The sequence below is a fragment of the Mesocricetus auratus genome, unplaced genomic scaffold, assembly GCF_017639785.1.
Source record: "Mesocricetus auratus isolate SY011 unplaced genomic scaffold, BCM_Maur_2.0 Super-Scaffold_100007, whole genome shotgun sequence".
Taxonomy (NCBI): Eukaryota; Metazoa; Chordata; class Mammalia; order Rodentia; family Cricetidae; genus Mesocricetus; species Mesocricetus auratus.
In genome coordinates this window covers 84,412,639-84,427,406 of record NW_024429191.1, presented here as the reverse complement: position 1 = coordinate 84,427,406, position 14,768 = coordinate 84,412,639, and the positions used below count along the sequence as shown (strand labels likewise).

The window sequence follows — 14,768 nt, the reverse complement described above, 5'->3', positions numbered from 1 at the left end:
TACCCTCTCTTGAAGCCCCTCCCTTTTGCAAGAGATCTTGCTCACCTTTGTTTTAATTCATTTGTATTCTTTTTGATCAAAAAAGAACAGATTGGGGCTGGAGAGATGGCTCGGCGGTTAAAAGCACTGGCTACTCTTTTCCAGAGGACCCAGCATCCCCAGCACCCACATGGCAGCTCACAACTGTCTGTCACTCCAGGTCCAGAGGATCTGACACACTCACACAGATAAACATGTGGGCAAAATACCAATGCACATAGAATAAATCTTAAAAAGGGAGGGAGCTAGAGAGATGGCTCAGTGGCTAAGAGCACTGGCTGCTCTTCCAGATGTCCTGAGTTCAATTTCCAGCAACCACATGGTGGCTCACAACCATCTATGATGAGATCTGGTGCCCTCTTCTGGTCTGAAGACATACATGCAGGCAAAACGCTATGCATAATACATCTTTAAGAATAAAAAGAACAGATTAAAATATCGTGCACACATGAAGTACAGCATTTCTTTGCCACTAGTAGCATGGAAAAAGTTTTAAAGTAAAAATGTTCCAGCTTGCTAGGCAGTGGTGGCACACGCTTTTAATCCCAGCACTTGGGAGGCAGAAGCAGGTGGATCTCTAAGAATTCAAGGCCAGCCTGGTCTACATAACAAGTGTCAGGACAGCCAGAACTGTTACACAGAGAAACCCTGTCTCAAAAAAGATAAAGAGAATAAAAAATTCCAGCTCTAATTTAAAAACTTAAGTAATGTCAGTATTGTCATCTTTTAAACAATGAAAGGATATTGAATTTTTGTTTATTCTAGTGTCCATCCTCTTCCTTGAGCAATAGTGACAGGTGACAGAGCTGAGCCTAAGTTCCTATCTTCAAAATTCCACTTTCATACCCACACTGAATACAATGTTTTTGTGAGTAGGCAGAGACGAATGGATCTATATAGTGAGTTCCAGGGCAGCCAGGGCTACATAGCAGAATCTTATCTCCAATATATATAAAATAGTGTCGATTCTCTGCTATGTCTGTAGGATGTTTAATGAAATTGAGTTCTAAGTCCATCGTGTCATTTTGAAGCAGTTTTAATTCTTTTTTATTTTGTTTGTTTTTCTTTTTCAAGACAGGGTTTCTCTGTGTAGCCCCGGCTGTCCTGGAACTCACTCTGTAGACCAGGGATTTACCTGCCTCTGCCTGCCTCAGAGTGCTGGGATTAAAGGCATGTGCCACCAGGCTTGCTGCAGCAGGTTGAATTCATTGTCCTTTGTTCATCCGCAGGTACTCACGGGGCCGCAGATCCGTCCTGGCATGACGGTGATTAGAACACCACTGCAGCAGTCAACACTAGGAAAAGCAATTATTCGAGCACCTGTGATGGTGCAGCCAGGTATTCACATGCAGGGTTACTAGCGCAGTGTTTGGACAGCGTGCCTAGGAAATTGTGACACACCACTTCATTTGGTCCTCTTTAATTAGTACTGAAGTGCACACTAAGTTTCTAATCCATGGTGAGATGCAAACACAGATGCCATTTATTCTTTCCCCTGCCAAAAAAGAGGAAAAGTGAACTCAAGTTTACTTATAAAGTGAGTAAGGGAAACCGCTAATAAATGTACAAAATAGCATTCAGATAGCTTAAAGTAAAAAGAAGAACAAAGGTTTTGTGTATGTAAATTGCAAAGGCAGTGTCCGACCTTGAATCAATCACAATTAATATAAGCAGGTTAAAACTATATTAGAAGTCAAAGACTGTGAACTAGGCCTGGCACTTGATGGTCGAGCTTTTGTTTTGCATGCAGGGAAGGCCCTGTCTATGAACCCTGGCATGGGGTGGAGGATATAAAATTGAGTGAAAAACAGGACCTACAGAGATGACTCATTAGTTAAGGACACCTGGCTTGAATGTTTGGTTGGATGATACTTCAAAGAGAACATGCATGTATTGGATTATCTTAGTGATCCTCATGTAGCTGACCAGAACAAGTCTGTTTTTAGATTTATTTATTTCATTTTTTCATGTATAAGTGTTTTGATTGAATGTATGTCTGTGCACCATGTTACTGGACTGGTGCCTGCCAAGGTGGATGCCTGGAGTTAGAGTTATGGGTAGTTGTGAGTGCTGGGAATTGAACCAGGGTTCTCGACAAGAATATCAAGTTCTTTTAACGACTGGCGTCTCTCCTCTTCTGTGCTTCTGTGGTAGTTTAGCGGTGTCACATTTAAATGGTAACTTTCCATGTATTGTTCCAAACTGTAGTGCTCAAGGCATGGACATCACGTTAGGTCTTGTGGGTCATCTTGAGTGCATGAGAATAACTCAGAAGTTTATAGGGAGGAGCAATAATGAAAAACTTTTGTTGCTGATTATCAAATCATTTCATAAGGCCACCAAACTTAAGAACATTATTCCCAAGAAAGCCCCGCCCCCAGATAGATATAGCCCAAAAGCCATTACATTTGAGAATTTACTGCATGACCAAGGAGATGCCTTTTGTTTTGTTTCCCAAACAGGGTTTGTATAGCCCTGACTGTCTTGGAACTGACTCTGTAGACCAGGCTGGCCTGGAACTCCCAGAGGTCCAACTGCCTCTGCCTCCCTGGTGCTGGGATTAAAGGCGTGAGCCACATTGCCTGGCCTGGACTATTGTTCCTTAACTCTGTTGATGTCAGTAGGAATCTTTGGCTGTAGTCCTGTGTTTGAACTCACCTTGGATTATTGGCAACCAAATGTCTGTTTGAAGGTTGGAATTAACAGCATCCATCTGAAGTGTCAGACCATTTCGATTCCCAGTATGCTAAGAGCATGTGACCAGTGAGGGTATCTTGTTGTTTGTGCAGGTGCTCCCCAACAAGTGGTGACTCAGATCATCCGAGGACAGCCTGTTTCCACTGCCATTTCTGCTCCAAGTACTGCTTCTTCATCACCTGGGCAAAAAGCTTTAAGTCCAGGAACAGCAACTGGGGCTATACAGCCTTCAACCCCACAACCACCTCGTCCCCAGCAAGGACAAGTGAAGCTCACCATGGCTCAGCTCACTCAGTTAACACAGGGCCACGTAAGTGACTTGGCTTTCATGTGAGAGGTAGTCTTATTTTTGCTGAAGTTTACGTTTGATCTTAGGTCAACTTTGAAGTATACATTGACCTTGATAAGTCTCTGCCGATGCAGCAACCCAAATCAGACCAAGTCAAACTGAATGTAAAAAGCCCATGTTTAATTGGTACAACTCCCCCCAGAGAGGAGACGACAAAGAGTTTAAATACCCTGTGGGAATGCTCTTGAGAATCTCTGGGGGAGGGTTCATCCTTCGACGGGCTTTCTGAGATGCAGCAGATGGGGAGAGGGGGACTTGGGTGGAACTTCCACCATACCAGACTCTTCATAGCCCTGGGTTCAGTTGTTAGTACAACAGCAACAAAGAGGAATCCTAGCTTTGCCTAGTGCCATAGGTGTGTCACCTCAGCTGCTCAGGCTGGCGCAGGGTAATAGTTAGTTCTAAGGCCTGACTAAGCTACAGAATGAGTTCAAAGCCATCCAGGCAACTTAGTGAGACTTCAAAATAAAAGAGGGCTTCAGTATCATTCTGTGTTCGAGCACATTCCTAGCTTACACAAGTCTCTTGAGTTGAATATTTACAAAGAAGTAAAGTAGAATTGAACTTATTTATCAAGCACACTACAAGGAATATGGTCACAATGACAAAGCTTAGAAATATACCCAACTACCAGAGTATGTGGAAAGTTACTCAGAGACTAGGAAATGGCCTAGTGGGTACACTACACTAGCCTGATTATTCGTCAGGACCCCAGAACCCATAGCAAAGACAGTCTCCAGGAGTTCAGTGGCCAGCTGGCATTTGCAGCAGTGAACAAGAGACCCTCTCAAACAACGTAGAAAGGGAGGACTGGAACCTGAGGTTGTCACCTGAATTCCATGTGTGGGTACCCCTGCTAGATCATTTCTTTTAAATTAGTGCAGATCAAGAAGGGATAAATTCAGAGCTGGAAATTTATACAGCTCAGTGGTAGAGAATTTGCCTGGCATGTGCAAGGTTGTGTGTTCAGTTCTCAGCACAATGCTCATGTACACTTGCATGAAGAAGCTGATAGCAAAAAGATCAAATGAACTTGATGAAGAAGGAAAAAATATCAGTGTTCAAAACTCAAAATTTCCACTAGACCTTGAGGGAAATGTGTATTATAACCATCTACCTAAGAGACTGGTCTAAACCGAATGTTCATTAAGAGCAAGAATTACCTAGAGGTCAGAGTAAAGGCCTTTTTAATAGCAACCTTGATGCTGTGTGGAGTTGGTGTACAAGCTTGATGGGTCGGAAACTCTCCTGCTCCTACTAGTGCCAGTGTGCACTGGTACAGATACCTAGAACAGTGTAACTCATAAACACCCGTATCTTGGAAAAACCAGGTGTCTGTGTGGTGGGCTAGCAGTCAAGTGTGGTAATTCGTGCAGAATGGAAATGAGGTAACTTCAGCTCTATAAAAGTGGCTCATGAATAAAATGTTGAGGTCAGGTGTAACACGAGTCCTAGTAGGTCTTAATAATAAAAGCCCAGAGTCACATATATGGAGAAATGCTCAGAGATACAGAGACGAAGGAGGAAAAACCCTAGCCACCTTACTTATCCAGCCTCCCAGCTAAAAAGAGACTGAGTCCTGTCTCCTCCCACCTTATCCCGTCTTCTCTCCACCCAGCCATATCACTTCCTGTCTGTCTGTACAGACCTCCAGACCTCTATGGTTAACTAGTGGCTAACTCTGTCCTCTGATCTTCAGGCAAGCTTTATTTGTTAGAATATAAGCAAGATATCACTACATTTCCCCATTTTTGTCTAAAATAAAAGGTTATATCTACTAAAAGAAAAACTATATACAATAAATACAATAAGTACAATAACTATATACAATAAATAACAGGCAATGAATTCATGAACAGTGGCTAGTCCATTAATAATTGACAGATTCAGAGAAAACACTCCTTGTCTATCCTATCTTGGTGAGTCCACAAGGTTGTCCCTAGTTCACTTTCTAGTCTAACTTGCATTACCTATCTCTCAACCACTTACACTTTCTCCTTCTTTAGTGAATTTGTTTTCCCAAATCTGGTAACAGGGAAAATTATAACTATAAATTCTTCAACTCCATCAGAGATCTGAGAAGGAAATACTGAGTAAGCAGGAAGTGCAAGCAAGCAGCTTCCAAAAACTGTGAGAGAGGTGACAGAAACATCTGGCTTCCTGGATGGTACACCCAAGGTTCCTCTACAACGTTGGGGCAGCCATCTTCAGCCTACACACTTATCTATGAAGCAGGGTATTCTGAAGGGCTGTCCTACTGTGTCGTGGCAAAGTCCAGCAGTCCTTTCTTTTATTTCCTGCTTGTCCAATTTGGACAGCATACTGTCAACAGTCAAGACACGAGCACTTTCTTTCCCAGTGCTCTTAAGTGCTGAGCCATCTCTCCATGTCCCATAAAAATCTTTGAAAAGTATAAAATAACATGAATAAGGGTGGTTTAAAGTAATAATCAGGTGGTGAGTGAAGTCATAGTGAGTTCTGAGTTATCCTGGGGTACTGGAGGGACCCAGAGTCTCAAATTTTAATTAATTAGTTAATTGGTTGATTGAAGTAAGAATTTTGATCCGAACATGATAGCTCTAATCTATGCTACCAGAATGTAAGAAGTGATAAGTTTTCTTCCTGGGTTTCTGGCAGAGTGGGATATTTTTAAGATAGTCTCACTCTATAGCCCAGAGTGGCCTCAAACTTGCAATTGCAAGGATCAGTAACTGCTCAGGGCCTTATTTTACTGATTAATTAAATGGGATCTGGATCAGATATGATGTTTGTAGCTGGGTGGCAGGCTGCCCATTGGAGAGTTTGGACACATTCGCTGTCTGTAATTCACCTGAGTTTTCCTGGTACCATAACTTAATGATTTCATTGAAATCCTTTACAGATTTGTGATTTAAATGCCGTATGGTTTCATGTTGTCTGCTTTTTTCCACAGGGCGGCAACCAAGGTTTAACAGTAGTAATTCAGGGACAAGGCCAAACTACTGGGCAGTTGCAGTTGATACCTCAGGGGATGACCGTCCTTCCAGGGCCAGGGCAACAGCTCATGCAAGCTGCAATGCCCAATGGTACTGTCCAGCGGTTCCTCTTTACCCCCCTGTCAACAACAGCCACGACCACCAGCAGCAGCACCGCCACTGCTTCTGCAGCAGCAGGTAGAGACACTGTGTTGCCGTTTGGAGTAGCAGGGCCCAGTACTCCGCCTCCTGCCTGCTTAACAGCTGAACAGTTGATTCGGGCAGCTCTGTGTTTCCATGCCTTGTTCCTAGACTCCCTATACCCTTCCCGATTGAAACAAAACAAAATCATAGAAAGGAGGGCACAATAGTGGATGCCATGGCACCAGTATGCCAGGTGGAGCCCGTCCTTGCCCTGGAGGTGAGCTTAGGGAGAGTGAGTCCGCACAGCACATAAACAGCTCCCTATACGCCATCAGTGCCTGTTGCCATGTCATAGCTGAAGAGCGAAGCTTGACAGAGTGCCTCAGAAAGCCTAGGTGACATACAGAAGGCATGCAGGAAGCATCCCAGCTCCCCAGCCTAGGAGATGCCTAATCGGAGTCCACCTAAATGGCAGGCTTACCTCTTCGAGCCTGAGGCTTCAGGAAATCCTTTCATAGTCTTCCTTCCCCACACTCTTGCATCCTAAAGCCGGGGAAATCACTTTGTCTTTCTTTTTTACAGGTTCAGGGGAGCAAAAGCAAAGTAAATTGTCACCCCAGACCCAGGTCCAACCAGCCACAACCCAGTCTTCAAGTGTGAGTCCTGCAGAAGCTCAGCCACAGACTCCTCAGCCTGCAACCCAGCCCCAGCCCCAGCCCCAGCCCCCAGCTCAGCCTGACGTCCAGACCCAGCCAGCTGTCTCATCCCATGTCCCTTCTGAAGCACAGCCCTCCCAGACACAGTCATCTAAATCCCAGCAGCAGTGTCAGCCTCAGAGCAGTGTCCAAGGACAGTCTCCTGTTCGTGCCCAGAGCCCACCATTGACTCGAATACGGCCATCAACTCCATCCCAGGTGACTCCTGGACAGCAGCCCCAGGTTCAGAGTACAACCTCACAGCCGATTCCAATCCCGCCCCCCACATCTCTGCAGACACCTTCCCAAGGCCAGCCACAGTCACAGCCCCAGGTACAGTCTTCAACTCCAACTCTTTCTCCAGGACAAACATTAAGTCAAGTTACTGTCCCGTCCCCATGCTGTCCTCAGCTACAAACACATCAGCTGCAGCCCCAAGTCATTGCTGTGCCTGAGCTCCAGCAAGTCCAGGTTCTCTCTCAGATCCAGTCACAGGTTGTGGCTCAGATACAGGCTCAGCAAGGTGGTGTACCCCAGCAAATCAAACTGCAGTTACCCATTCAAGTTCAGCAAAGCAGTGCTGTGCAGACTCAGCATGCTCAGAGTGTGGTCACAGTGCAGGCAGCCAGTGTGCAAGAGCAGTTGCAGAGAGTTCAGCATCTCAGGGATCAGCAGCAAAAGAAGAAGCAGCAGATAGAGATTGAGCGTGAACACACCCTCCAAGCTTCTACCCAAAGGGAAATCATTCAGAAACAGGTAAAGACATTGAGTCAAAGCAGCATGTTGGGTAGTGTGGATTACTGTGCTGTGTGGTAGACCTAGTGCTTTGGTTGTGACAGGCTTCCTGAATGAGACATGGTCACTGGTGGATAGCCTCAGAAGACCAGAAAACTGCTTGCTGGTTCTGGTTTGGGACTTCTTAATGGACATGTAGCACCTGTGCTTATCAGAAGCGACCTTTCCCTGGTAGAAAACCAAGTGGTCTGGCCACCATCAAAATGTAGTGATTCATTTGAAGTCATTTGATTTGCAAGTGTCATTTCTTCGTTTGCCTATCGACTAAGACTAAGCAAATTGTGGGCAGACTGAATTCATTTGCATAACTTGCCCACACCTTTGTAAAAATGTCTTAAACCCAGATGTTTCTCCATAGCATCCGTGAAAGGTGGTAATGTGCAGCAGGGGGATCTTGGAATAGTATCTGGGTGTAGGAGGTCACTTTAGATAGCTAGAGTTCTGCCTAAATGAAGCTGGTGACCTGCAGTCTTCCTGAGGACATTCCGGTCATCGGCCATGTGCTCCCATCAGCACTAGGCAAGAGGTTCCAAGTCTTAGCGAGCTCTGAAGCACTGTTTTCTCCCTGAGCTGTATCTGCATTAAACTTGTCTCTTTGTGGCCACATGGGATTGTCAGGATTAAATTCCATCATGTATATGATTGTGAAGGTGTAAGGTATTATTTCTATGAACGTAAGTCCTCTGTGGCATGTTCAAATCCCAGCTCTTATTGTTTCATGTGTAAACTGGGTGTTACTCCAGGACCTGTCTTCCAGATCTTTGTAAGGGGCCTGGTGCCTGCAGTGGGTAAAGCCCTTTGGGGCATGAGTGTTGGGTGAAATTTTTGGGCTGTGTTACTTACTATTTAATCTCAAGCAAGTTGGTTGATTTCTTTGTGTCTCAGTGTTTATTTGAAAACAAAAGAAGCATCCCTACATTTCAGGGTTAACATGGAGAATCAACAGTGTCAAGTGCTCAGCCTAATTCAGTACTTGGCACACGGTGAGAGCCTGGGACCACGTAGCAGTTTTCTTTTTATCTGTATTAGTTAGACAATTCTTACTAGTTCTAACGTCAGCATGTGCTGTTACTTCTACCTGTGTGCCAACTGAACTTGTATCTGTTATAAAATGTGCATTTATGGATTTGTTCTGTTCTCAAGGTGGTGATGAAGCATAATGCTGTAATAGAACATTTAAAACAGAAAAAGACCATGACTCCAGCTGAAAGAGAAGAAAATCAAAGGTAGGGAGAGACACAGGCCCACCTGAGAGTCTGCACAGTTTGATTTGGCTTTGGTCTTAACCCAAGTTTAATGCCAGGAATGGCCATAGTTGCTCCTTGAAACTCTGCAGTCCGTTTGTACATCATCTAGGGACGTAGACAAATGGTGCCTAACCTCTCAGGGTGAACAGCCAGTGTTACAGAGGTTGTGTGTTTTCCTCTAGAATGATTGTGTGTAACCAGGTGATGAAGTACATTCTGGATAAGATAGATAAAGAAGAAAAACAGGCGGCAAAGAAACGCAAGCGCGAGGAGAGTGTGGAGCAGAAGCGAAGCAAGCAGAATGCCAGCAAGCTCTCTGCCCTGCTCTTCAAGCACAAGGAGCAGCTCAAGGCCGAGATCCTGAAAAAGAGGGCCCTGCTGGACAAGGAGCTGCAGGTCCAGGTGCAGGTAGGAGCGAGCGCCGACGGCCAGGGCGCACACACCTGCGGAAATGCCAGCTCCTGTTCTAGAACTTACAGTTGTGTGTTTGTAGCGTGGAGAGTTATAGGACTGCTGAGCTTTTGAGATGAGGCAGACCTTTCTAAGTTTGTCTTCCTCCAATCTGAGAGGGTTGAGCTCTTTTGGAATTTTTGTTTGTTTTGTTTATTTGTTTTTCTAGACAGGATTTCTCTGTATATCCCTGTCTGTCCTGGAACTCTCTGTAGACCAGGCTGGCCCGAATTCACTGAGATCCAATTGTCTCTGCCTCCCAAGTGCTGGGATTAAAGGTGTGCGCCACCACTGCCCAGCATGGGCTGAGCTGTGTTAGCTATGTTGGATGTGGTGTGGCTTTTATTGTCTGTGTCCGTTCATCCAGAACACATTCCAGAAGAAAAATGCAGAGTAATGTGAACATAGGGAAACACATTTATACAACTTTTCGTAGCCTAAAAGTGATACTGTAGGCACTGTTAATTCATCCATGCATGTTTACAGACCTTTCTGATTAAGAAGCAGGTGATTGACAGCATCAATACATTTTAAGAAAACACCCATCAGACCAGCAAACGGCCTTACATAACCTGAAAGACTGAAGGTCTTCCCACAGAAGACAAACCAGACAGGGCCAGCAATCAGGTTATTCGCTGGAGGAAGATTGAAAGAAGGAAGCACAAACTTCAAGAAAGGAGACAGAATTGGTTTTGTGTAAGGTGTAATTACTACATTACATCCCCAGGGAACAATAATAAAATTTTAGCAGAATAAAGGTTGCCAGCATTAGTATTAACACTGAGTACAACTGTTGTCCCAATGTCCTGAGAAAGAGAACCCATTCACAGTAGAAAACATAAAATACAGCTCCACACTTGGTGCTATGACACAGGGCAGGTAAGAGAGCTATTTACAGAGCATCAAGCCTTTAAGTTACAGCCTCACACGGGACACTAAGTGACTATTCCAGTCCTGGTATGGTGGTGCATACCTCTAATCCTACCCTTGGGAGGCATTCAAGGCCAGCCTGGTCTAAGTGAATTGCAGGACAGCCAGAGCTACATAGTGAAACAATGCCTCAAAAAAAAAGAAAGAAAGAAAGAAAGAAAGAAAGAAAGAAAGAAAGAAAGAAAGAAAGAAAGAAAGAAAGAAAGAAAGAAAGAAAGAAAGAAAGAAATGAAATGAAAAGCGTAACTCAGATATATTAAAATCTTAAATGCAAAACAGAAAACAAAATACTAAGAAAAAATACAGTTGCCATTTTTGAAATCTTGGGGAGCAATTCTTATAATTGTTTTATTCTTTCTTTCATTTTCTTGTTTGTTTGTTTGAGACAGGGTTTCTCTTTATTGCTTTGGAATCTGTCCTAGAAACTTGCCTTGTAGACCAGGCTGGCCTCAAATTCACAGAGATCCATCTGCCTCTGCCTTTGATTTGCTTCAAACAGGATCTTTCTTTAGCCCAGGACTGGCTTCAAATTCCTGGACCTCCTGCTTCATCCTGCTGAGTGCTGGGGTTAGAGCCTATACCCTGTGTCCAGGGGAGGTTCTTCTTTAGAATGTGTAGGACTCCTTCCTGTAGGTACAAGGGTTCCGTCCAGTTAGCCTTACAGCACCCACTGTTACTCAGCTGCTGGAACTGCATGTCTAGACCCGGAGTGAGAGCAACAGACTGAGCGGAGGCTAGCTGCAGTCAGGGTGTGTGTGTGTGTGTGTGTGTGTGTGTGTGTGTGTGTGTGTGTGTGTGTGTGTGTGTGTGTGTGTGTGTGTGTCCGTCCGTCCGTCCGTCCGTCCATCCGTCCATCCCTGCCTCTCATCATCTCTGTAGGAATGGGACAAGCACTTTTACCCACTGGACCATCTCACGGGTCCAGGATCCTCATTTATGGTCAAATATGTTTAGAGAAATTAGTGTTGTTTCAGAGGTGTTTATTTGTTATGGGATTTGTTTTGTTTTGAGACAAAGTCTCACGTAGGCCAGGAGAGTCTCAAACTCAACTGTGTTGCAAAGGAGGACCTTTAATTTGTAATCCTCTTGCTTCTCTCACAATAGCTAGGGCTATGCACCCAGCTAGAAAATAGTGTGTTTTGTTCCTTAGGTCTCCTATCATTTTTGTTTGTTTGTTTGTTTGTTTATTATATAAAGAGTGTTCTGTCCGCGTGTATGCCTGCTCATTACAGATGGTTGTGAGCCACCATGTGGTTGCTAGGAATTGAACTCAGGACCTCTGGAAGAACAGTCAGTGCTCTTAACCTCTGAGCCATCTCTCCAGCCCCTAGGTCTCCCATCTTAAATCCAAACAAAGCGTGATAAACAAGGGCAGTCTTTCTCTTCATCTGTTCGCTGCACACCAGGCCATGCTTTGGGTCTTGTGTTTGGTTCATGTGTAGACTCCTAACAGGAGCTGCTTAGACAGCATGATACATGGTTTTTCCCAGCACTCAGGAGGCAGAGGCAGGTGTATCTCTCTGATCTGCAGATCGAGTTCTAGGACAGCCAAGGCTACATAGAGAACCAAAAAAGAATTGGGGGGGGTATTTGTCAGGTGGGGATAATGTCCGGCTCCTGCCCAGATTATTCCTTCACGTAACCCTGGTGATCATCTGTGTATCTTCACTTGACCACAGGAAGAGCTGAAGAGAGACCTGAAAATGAAGAGAGAGAGAGAGATGGCGCAGGTGGTGCCGGTCAGTGCTGCTGCGGTGTCCACACCCTCAGCGCCAGTGCCAGCGCCACCACCAGCAGCCCCTTCAGCTCCCCCTCCTCCTTCACCTCCCTTGGCACACAGTCTGCCATCTACGGGCCACCCCACAACCCCACTGCCTGTCGCTTCCCAGAAGAGGAAGCGGGAGGAGGAGAAGGATTCCAAGTCCAAGAAAAAGAAGATGATCTCCACCACCTCCAAGGAGGCCAAGAAGGACACCAGACTGTACTGCATCTGCAAGACACCCTACGATGAGTCCAAGTAAGTGCCCTCCCCCCGCTGCGCTGTTGAGCGAGCGTTGGCAGCACTGGGTGAGGGTGAGCCAGTGTGAGGCTGGGCTTCATCTCGCATAAGATACTTGGCTTGACACAGTGCAGTAAGGGGGCTGTTCCACACGCTCATAGGTCTTGTTTGTCCTCAGCAATGTCCTTTTCTGTCAAAAACAAGCTTGCTGTGGCCTCTTTGCTTTCCCAAAGCGCTTTGTGGACTTGCTCCTAATCAGTCTGCCAGCACAGCGTCTTGCTGCCCAGAGTCCATTCCAAAATGGATGGCACAGAGGTGTCACATCAGTTCCCTTTTTAAAAAAAAAGAAACAACAATATTTTTGTCTAAGTTTCCATTGTCTTATTGGAAACCAAAGCCAAAGGAAGTACATGCTATTCCTTACTGCACTTTGTGAGTTTGACATTCAAAAATTGATGGACACAGCAATTGGAAGCTGTTTTTGACAGTCTTGACTTACATTTGGTGACGTAAATAAGATTTTAGAGATAGTAGTCCATAAATATACTTTCTTGTTCCTTTTTTTATTGTTGTTATTCACTATTTAACTTCTGTCCAACATGCTTATGTAGGCCAGTGTTTTACAATACCAAAAGTTTGACTGTTTATAAAAATGATTTAGAATTAGGAATTCTTACTGTCTGTATGTGGCAACATGGAAGCCACTCCAGTGGCGTTGCCTGTCACCATCAGTTTGCAAATGTCCGGTGGGAACTCTGCTGGGGGACAAGCCGCCTGCAGAACTCAGCAGAGGGTAAACGTCTTCACTTCACACTGTGTGTCCCTCATTAGTGATTGTCCATCGTGTAAAGAGTGGCACTCTGTGGACTAATTCCCCCATAAAGCAGTACAAGTGTGCCTCCCTTTAAGTAAAACACACGAAGGATGGGAACCTGACATTGTTCAGTGCACAGAAGATCATTTTGACACCACTTCCCTGGGATACTGATGTTGCTTAAAATGAGGCACACCTGTACATGTGCTCATTGTGTTGAGACTGCCCATTATTTTGTGGCTATTCCATCCTTTTTTTTTTTTTTTTTTTTTTAGTTTGCCATTGACATTTCAACACAGCAGGCTCCTTTACTCCCTGTCATAGTTGGAGTAAGGAGGGTTTATCAATGCTTTGTGACCTCAGACCAGACCAGCCTAGTTGGGACATTGAGTCACTTAGCTGCTAGGTAGAGTTACTAAAAATGGAAACTCAGGTCCTGAAGTTCCTTCCCGAACATGTAGCACCTGAAGAGGCTACATTTCAATTGCCTCAGCAGGTCCTCACCTGAGGCAGGGCTTGTGGGAGTCGTGGTCCCAAAGCAAGGGTCACTGGGGACAGGTTGGCGCCTCACTGTGTGTCACTCTGCACAGTCATGAAGCATCCCTCTAGTTAACTTACGGCACAGCCTGGTGGGGTGGAAGGCACCAGTGATGGCAAGGCCAGCCTGGCAGCCTGTGAGCCGTGCAGTCCTGCATTCGCTGCTTGTGACCACTCTCCAGGACCCGTGTCTCAGCGCCCGGGCTCGTGCATCCTCACACAACTCCCCTTGCCAACTCAGTAAACAGGAACGACTGCATACATGGCCCTCTCCCTGCTTCCTTCATACCGTGTTGACCATTGTCTTCTCCACCTGGCTGGCCTGCATGCCCCTTGTACTGTAACTTCTCGCTGTTTGCGCTTCGCTTCGTTTCCATTGTAAAGTGTGAGATACATTTTCAAACCTATCTAAGAAGTAGCCCTGATGTTGAAATGGCTTCTGTAGAATAGGTTTGACAGATGTAAGTCTTTGATTCTCTCTTTGGCTTTGGTTTTTGTGCCTGTTCAATTTCACACACATTCATTTCAAGGAAGCCATTACCATCGGTGTGTTAATTTTTTTTCAAATTCCAGTATGTTTTTAAAGACCCATATTTCACTAAACAGTGTGTTTGTTGAAATTGATGTGAGTGATGACGTGTCCACCCTTGGTACAGTGTCAGATTCTGTAGTTTGCCACTGGTAGAATGGTTGGATTCAGGGTTTAGCTGACTCATTGCAGAAATTACCCTGTAAGAAAGTGAATCAGGGTAGGGAAGACAGATTTACATGCCATGCAGCTCAAAATGACAACTACATTGTCATTTCATTGTGAATACTTTTAGGTTCTATATTGGCTGTGATCTTTGTACTAACTGGTATCATGGAGAATGTGTTGGCATCACAGAAAAGGAGGCTAAGAAAATGGATGTGTACATCTGTAATGATTGTAAGCGGGCACAAGAGGGCAGCAGTGAGGAATTGTACTGTATCTGCAGGACACCTTATGATGAGTCACAGTGAGTTGATAAGAGCGTCTGTTTGACAATTGAGGAAGCCACATTGCTCAACTGGTCACTTAACCTGAAAATGAAAAGCAGGGCCTCTCTGCTGTGTGTGTTATACACCTACATTACAAA

At 45.0% G+C, this 14,768-nt stretch overlaps 1 protein-coding gene across 13 annotated transcripts in view; it reads left to right on the top strand.

The window, feature by feature from the left end:
• Bptf (bromodomain PHD finger transcription factor) overlaps positions 1–14,768 on the top strand; it is a 105,854-nt gene that overhangs the window by 79,251 nt on the left and 11,835 nt on the right. For 7 of the 13 annotated variants that reach the window (XM_040749974.1, XM_040749976.1, XM_040749973.1 and 4 more), the window contains 8 exons: positions 1,269–1,377; positions 2,829–3,046; positions 6,018–6,237; positions 6,766–7,634; positions 8,817–8,899; positions 9,103–9,328; positions 11,980–12,317; positions 14,475–14,648. In XM_040749974.1, the coding sequence (XP_040605908.1) occupies positions 1,269–1,377; positions 2,829–3,046; positions 6,018–6,237; positions 6,766–7,634; positions 8,817–8,899; positions 9,103–9,328; positions 11,980–12,317; positions 14,475–14,648 (2,237 nt within the window). The remainder of the gene's footprint in view (positions 1–1,268; positions 1,378–2,828; positions 3,047–6,017; positions 6,238–6,765; positions 7,635–8,816; positions 8,900–9,102; positions 9,329–11,979; positions 12,318–14,474; positions 14,649–14,768) is intronic. The other 6 variants (XM_040749978.1, XM_040749975.1, XM_040749971.1 and 3 more) reach the window with 3 other exon arrangements.